We start from the raw sequence: 7,398 nt of genomic DNA, 5'->3' as shown, positions 1-7,398 counted from the left end.
GTTACAGGCCTACTGTAATGTCATACAATCGCCCCATCACCTGTATTCATTGAAAAATTATATTTAATATTTTCCTTTGAATTTGTGAAAAAACAGTTCAAGGTGCCACATGAACACAGAAAAAAACTGTTTGCAGCAGTTGAGACTGAAAGCTTATTATACAGTTCAATAAAAGGAGAGCAAGTGGATGTGTACATGACCACCATAGTGAGATGTCTAGCTCTATCTAGGTCTAGGACAGGACAATAATGGCCATTCTAGAGTTTTGGGACAGGAAATAATGGCCATTCTAGAGTTTCGGGATTCACCGGTGTTCTTCTGAGAGTAAAGGCTCCATTCAATCTGTATCTCAGAAGTTCAGCTTTACAGCCTGATAGAAATGTAAAGGCAATGTTCTCGCATCAGTGGAGACTGCATTCACGTTAAACACTGCATATGTCGGCTCAATCAAAAATTACCTTTACATTTCTATCAAGCAATCTGTAACGCTTCAGTGATACAGACTGAATAGAGCCCCAGGTAGATGTTGTCCCTTACCACTGATCCAGGGTCAGACCAGTCTTAATCCTCCTTATGATTAACATTAGGATGTAGGGTTGGCTAAACTGATCCTAGAAGGGAAGCTTTCACTTGGTGCGTCCTCTGTCCTCAATGCCCCTCCCCTCAATGCACCTCCTCCTTGGAAACATGACTGTCCTTCCCTTGTTCCTGTGAAGGGAAGAATACACAGTCCATCTCCCCATCCCTTTCCTCCTGGGATAGATGGATGTTAGGGGAGGGTGTGGGGTGGGCCGGACATCCTTCCTCATCCCTCTCTTTCTGCCCTCTCTCTTCCGTCCCTCCACCCATACCAGTGAACTGGTTGAGTAAACTGAAGATGACTGTTCCAGCATTGTGGACATGGACTGGGCCTGAGAGAGACACAGACAGAGAGAAAGTGATATTAGATTCTATATTCATCATCAGCCTTATTCACTATGGATCTTGAAACTAATCAACTTCCCATGCTAATCCCCCATGGACTTCAAAGCATCATCTATACAAAACTCCAAGTTAAACAACTGACGTGCATCTATTGGAAAAACCACAAGAGTAACTCAACCTTATTTACATTCTTTTTTTAAATTATTTGTATCTGTAGTACCCATATTTGCTGCTGTAATAGGTGGTGGATCCACTGCCTGGTGCTTAATACTGGGCTGTGTCTCTCTGGCACGGTGCTGAGGAGTTGGCTCTTTGGTCTTGTTAGGCGACGCTTCTCTTACTCCCTTCATAAGAGCACAGAAATTCACCAGAAATCCAGAGTTATTGGAATACACAATTGTCAACAATGCCTATTTAGGATTTAGGTCAGGTACACATGAATGACAATGTAAACATTACACACACAATGTAGTAAGTTACCGTAGGTATTACACATACCTTGTTACAGAACTTGAGAGCTAGAAAATAACAGACACAAATCTATTAGTCACATCAGCAAACGGATGGTAAGCCACTCATGGGTATTTCATCGATGAATCATCTATGACTGGGCAATGTTTTTTCATGTTACTCTGCATTTTAATGCTTTCTAGGTACATGTAGACACTAGAAACTGGTAAGTAGGTCTGGACAGAGAGAGTGTTGCAATCTTTTAATGAAATTACATTCACAAGAAGCTACATTTGTCTCCCAGTGCAGACCTATCCTGAGATCTGACATCACCGTCTAATACTTCCTCATCTCATTCTAGTGTCCAGAAAGAGAGAGACAATGATCTAACTACAGTTGAGACTGAACAGAGGAACACTGCCTTACCTTGTTTGAAACAGGCTTCATCTCCTGGGCGACGGATACATAACAGAATGATAACGGCTAGGATTCCAATGACCACCATAGGACACAAAATGGCTGCCAAGTGTTTGCTGGTGTCAGCTGGTGGGGAAAGGAGATGGAGAAACTACTGTATCTGTATCTTCTCACAGTTTCAATATATTCTGACTGTAATGAAAATAACTGATGGACACACACACACACACACACTCGTACTCACACACACCTGTGGTGTGATGAGTGACATTGCCTGCTTGTGAGACTGGTGATCGTGGAGTGTCACAGCTGGGTGAGACAGAGGTAAAGGACACATCATGTAACATATCCATACACATTCACAGACTGTCAACACTGAAGTGGGGCCAGTGAGCTGAGAAATGTATTTAATATCTCAAATATCCATTACCACTAATATATCTGACAATTCTTTGATACCAGATCTTCTGGTTGTATGAAGGTTATATAGCATAAAATACCAACTTTGCCAGAAGTGGCCCTCCTGTCAGGAGAAGGCTTCAACCAGAGCCTGTTTATCTGTCTGGTTCCAGTATGTGAGAGTATGTGACAGTAGGGAGGATAAAAAAGGATAAAGGCTCACTTGGGAGGTTGACAGTGTCCAGCGGGAGAGGAAGTCCTGCTGTGTTCAGAGGAAGTTCCTGTCTGGTTGTTTCTGATGCCCACTACTGTAATCAGAGCAGAGTGCACACAGGCAGGAAAACATCAACATCTATCCACAGTCAAACACACTGATTCAATACCCAGAACCTGGCAAGAATACAACACAGTGAAGGAAGACAGGCATAAGAGAAGGCCAGTGAGCACACACACACTGTACAGTACCATTGCTAGGTGGCAGGGGAGGTGGGGGCAGCTGAGGGATCTTCTCACAGTCTCTACAGTTTCCTGTCTGGTCATCTTTGTCGGTGCAGGTAAAACCAGCCTCACAGCGACATCTAGCGTTCGATACAAAAGTACACGGCTCATCCTCCACCAGGTGCAAATCTGACACACACACACACACACACACACACACACACACACACACACACACACACACACACACACACACACACACACACACACACACACACACACACACACACACACACACACACACACACACCACAGCCAGAACAAAAAGGTTAGTACAGCTATTACATGGTAATAAATAGTGTCCATACTGTAGACATACCTTTATTACTTTTGGTAAGAAATGACATGTACGGCATATGGAAATCATAAGAAGGCAGTTTATGGAGATAGGTGGGATGGACAGAGTAGCTGAGGGGTGGGTTTATGGAGATAGGTGGGATGGACAGAGTAGCTGAGGGGTGGGTTTATGGAGATAGGTGGGATGGACAGAGTAGCTGAGGGGTGGGTTTAAAAACTCATGTTCTTTAATAGTTATGACTGAAAACATGATGCATTAGTACTATCTATCTAGATCTAATGTATATCAAAATACCAAATTACTTTATTCCTGCTATGTAACCACTGCAAAAAGTATATATATTAAAAAATGCCATGTATGTAAAATGTGTGTAGAATGTACAGTGAATTCAGAAAGTATTCAGACCCCTTGACTTTTTCCACATTTTGGTACATCACAGTCTTATTCTAAATGGATTAAAGGAAACATTTTCCTCATCAATCTACACACAATACCCCACAATGACAAAGCCAAAACATCCTGTTTCCATTGATCATCCTTGAGATGTTTCTACAACTTGGATTGGAGTCCACCTGTTGTAAATTCAATTGATTGGATATGATTTGGAAAGGCACACACCTGTCTATATAAAGTCCCACAGTTGACAGTGCATGTCAGAGCAAAAACTAAGCCATGAGGTCAAAGGAATTGTATGTAGAGCTCCATGACAGGATTGTGTCGAGGCACAGATCTGGGGAAGGGTATCAAAACATTTCTGCAGCATTGAAGGTCCCCAAGAACACAGTGGCCTCCAACATTCTTAAATGGAAGAAGTTTGGAACCACCAACACTCTTCCTAAAACTGAGCAATCGGGGGAGAAGGGCCTTGGTCAGGGAGGTGACCAAGAACCCGATGGTCACTCTGACAGAGCTTCAGAGCTCCTCTGTGGCGATGGGAGAACCTTCCAGAAGGACAACCATCTCTTCAGCACTCCACCAATCAGGCCTTTATGGTAGAGTGGCCAGATGGAAGCCACTCCTCAGTAAAAGGCACATGACAGCCCTCTTGGAGATTGCCAAAAGGCAATTAAAGGATTCTCAGACCATGAGAAGATTCTCTGGTCTGATGAAACCAAGATTGAACTCTTTGGCATGAATGCCAAGTGTCACGTCTGGAGGAAACCTGGCACCATCCCTACGGTGAAGCATGGTGGTGGCAGCATCATGCTGTGGGAATGTTTTTCAGCGGTAGGGACTGGGAGACTAGTCAGGATCGAGGGAAAGATGAACGGAGCAAAGAACAGCAACATCCTTGATGAAAACCTGCCCCAGAGAGCTCAGGACCTCAGACTGGGGTGAAGGTTCACCTTCCAACAGGACAACAACCCTAATCACACTGCCAAGACAACGCAGGAGTGGCTTCGGGACAAGTCTTGAGTGGCCCAGCCAGAGCCCGGACTTGAACCCGATCGAACATCTCTGGAGAGACCTGAAAATAGCTGTGCAGCGACACTCCCCATCCAAACTGACAGAGCTTGAGGGGATCTGCAGAAAAGAATGGGAGAAACTAAACAAATACAGGTGTGCCAAGCTTGTAGCGTCATACCCAAGAAGACTCGAGGCTGTAATCACTGCGTGAAGGGTCAGAATACTTATGTAAATGTGATATTTCATTTTTTATTTTTAATAAATTTGCCAAAATTTCATAAAAACTGTTTTTGCTTTGTCATTATGGGGTATTGTGTGTAGATTGATGAGGGAAAAAAACGATTTAATACATTTTAGAATAAAACTGTAACATAACAGTGGATAAAGTCAAGGGGTCTGAATACTTTCCGAATGCACTGTACATACACTACCGTTCAAAAGTTTGGGGTCCTTGTTTGTGAAAGAAAAGCATTTTTTTTTTGTCCATTAAAATAATACAGTGTAGACATTGTTAATGTTGTAAATGACTATTGTAGCTGGAAACGGCTGATTTTTAACGGAATATCTACATAGGCGTACAGAGGCCCATTATCAGCAACCATCACTCCTGTGTTCCAATGGCACGTTGTGTTAGCTAATCCAAGTTTATCATTTTAAAAGGCTAATTGATCATTAGAAAACCCTTTTGCAATTATGTTAGCACAGCTGAAAACTGTTGTTCTGATTAAAGAAGCAATAAATCTGGTCTTCTTTAGACTAGTTGAGTATCTGGAGCAACAGCATTTGTGGGTTCGATTACAGGCTCAAAATGGCCCCAAAAAACACAAAAAAAATTACAGTGATTTACAAACAATATACAGTTGAAGTATTTCCCACGAAATAAAGATGTTACATTGCTCTGTGAATGAGTTGTGTTCGTGTTTATGTACCACGTTTGCAGTCTTTGAAACAGGAATGACAACTGGACTCTGCATTCAATCGTGTTGTGTAGGAACCATCTCGACAGGGAGAGCACTCTGAACAGGACTTCTGATAATGACCTGAGAGAGAGAGGGGAGGTGAAACATATTAAATCAGTTTATTGGTCGCATACACAGTTTAGCAGATGTTATAGCGGGTGCAGTGAAAATGCTTGTGTTACTAGCTCTTAACAACGCAGTAAAATGTAAAACAAGTACACAAATCATTTAAGTGTTGTTTTTTATAAGAATTCAAGAACATTGGGACGAATCCAATCAACAACCCGAATGCAATCAATTTCTTGTATTACCTTTATTTAACTAGGCAAGTCAGTTAAGAACAAATTCTTATTTTCAATGACGGCCAAGGAACAGTGGGTTAACTGCCTGTTCAGGGGCAGAACGACAGATTTGTACCTTGTCAGCTCGAGGATTCGAACTTGTAAGCTTTTGGTTACTAGTCCAACACTCTAACCACTAGGTTACCCTGCCGCCCCGCCACATCTATGCGTATGTACAGTACACTGGAAGAATTTGCACAAGATATACTAAGAATGATATGTACAGCAGTAGATATATTAAAATGAGCTATGTTGGGAATACAGTATTTAAATACTCAGTGTGAAACAGGAAGTGTCCAGTGGTTCAACGTCTGTAAGACATGGGACAGCAGATATGGAGTAAAGGAAATAAAATTAGGGAAAAATATAGGGAAATGGGGCGATAGAGAGAATGAGGTAGAAAGAGAGGAGCGAGGAGAGAGTGAAGAGACATGGGAAGTCAAGACATAAGAGAGCACTACAATAACAATACAGACTGATGGACGCTGCAGTTTTATAAATGTCCTGTAGTAGACTACATGAGTAGTGCATGTCAGAACATAATGCTAACTCTTTTAGACACATCGGCACACATTCAGGTAACGTTTTAGTACACGGTCTGTTGCTGACTGAGAAGAGAGGAGCATAGCAGCAGAGAGCAGAGAATAACAGGAAGAGATGGAGCGCACAGAGCGAGAGCCTGTTGGCCTAGTCTGCATACTAATGAAGGATGTGGTCATAGCACAGAGCTCCACTTCTCATCATGAGAGAGTAACTCTCTTATAGTTTCCTCATGATTCCTAAGAACCTATGCGCACTCACACACATTCTGAAACGATCTGCCTCACTGTTAATGTAAAAAATGGTTGATTGTAAGATGATGAGGAGATGAGGGAAGAAAAACAAGGGAACAATAAATCAAATAAAAAGTAAGAGCCTATGATGGAGGGCATTTCTTTCTCACCTGGTGGACACAGTCTGCATTGTCGCCCTCCATCCATGTAATAGCTCTCTGTAGTCTGACAACACACAACACGAACACAGTCTCATGAGGTCTACTGTCATAATGTTGTAACAGATGTCAAACGGTTCTAACAGCTTTCATAAACAGTCATAACAAATAATAAGAACGGACATAAAAGGGGCAAAATGGTTACCAGAGGATATGAGACTGCTAGGTGTGCAGACATCATTAGCACAGCCACAAATAACTGTTCCATCACCATTCTATAAACAATGTTAAATCATTAACAATTTGTCATTTGAGTTCATTCAGTAACATTTCTAAATAGGTATTAAAAAGTACACACAACAAATAATGCCGGAAGATGCTACAAGGTTAAAAAATCTGTATGTTTATCACAATTTGATGGTGACTGCACTAACTTCTAGCTTTGAGCCTCATTTCAGTTCAAAATATATCAATGTAGAAACCTGTGTTGAAACCAACACATAAGATAATGCAGTCTTACCTTTTGCACTGTAGAGACCACACCAAATGCCAAGTATTTGTTGTCTACAACTTCAACTCCCCCCCCCCAACTATTATTCTTTAAGGTGTGTCTCTCTTCTCTACCCATCCTTTGCGTCATTATTTCCTTCACCTGTGACATCTTCCTCCCTTCCTGTCTCTCCCGCCCACTGTGTACTGACAGTGATGTTGTGGTGTATTTATAAGCTAGAGACAGACAGGCAGACAAGACAGGCATGTCAGCAGGGTGACTAA

General features: G+C 42.0%; 1 protein-coding gene across 2 annotated transcripts; it reads right to left on the bottom strand.

Moving 5' to 3' along the window:
* Window positions 1-45: 45 nt before the first annotated feature.
* On the bottom strand, window positions 46-7,288 carry LOC106575195 (tumor necrosis factor receptor superfamily member 5). Of its 2 annotated transcripts, none has more exons than XM_045700407.1 (11): window positions 7,145-7,288; window positions 6,830-6,899; window positions 6,637-6,691; window positions 5,323-5,433; window positions 2,656-2,817; window positions 2,414-2,498; window positions 2,036-2,100; window positions 1,801-1,917; window positions 1,423-1,442; window positions 1,145-1,268; window positions 46-911 (listed from the first exon to the last, which is right to left on the bottom strand). In XM_045700407.1, the coding sequence occupies exons 2-11, from the start codon at window positions 6,896-6,898 to the stop codon at window positions 664-666; spliced, it is 1,056 nt and encodes a 351-aa protein (XP_045556363.1). In that variant the 5' UTR covers window position 6,899; window positions 7,145-7,288; the 3' UTR covers window positions 46-663. The 2 variants fall into 2 exon arrangements, with proteins under 2 accessions (XP_045556363.1, XP_014007008.1); XM_014151533.2 differs by having other exon boundaries at window positions 2,042-2,100; window positions 7,145-7,287.
* Between the last annotated feature and the right edge of the window lie 110 nt (window positions 7,289-7,398).

Source organism: Salmo salar, chromosome ssa02 (genome assembly GCF_905237065.1).
Source record: "Salmo salar chromosome ssa02, Ssal_v3.1, whole genome shotgun sequence".
Classification (NCBI taxonomy): domain Eukaryota; kingdom Metazoa; phylum Chordata; class Actinopteri; order Salmoniformes; family Salmonidae; genus Salmo; species Salmo salar.
Note: the sequence above shows the minus strand (reverse complement) of the source record. Positions and strands in the feature narration are given on the sequence as shown.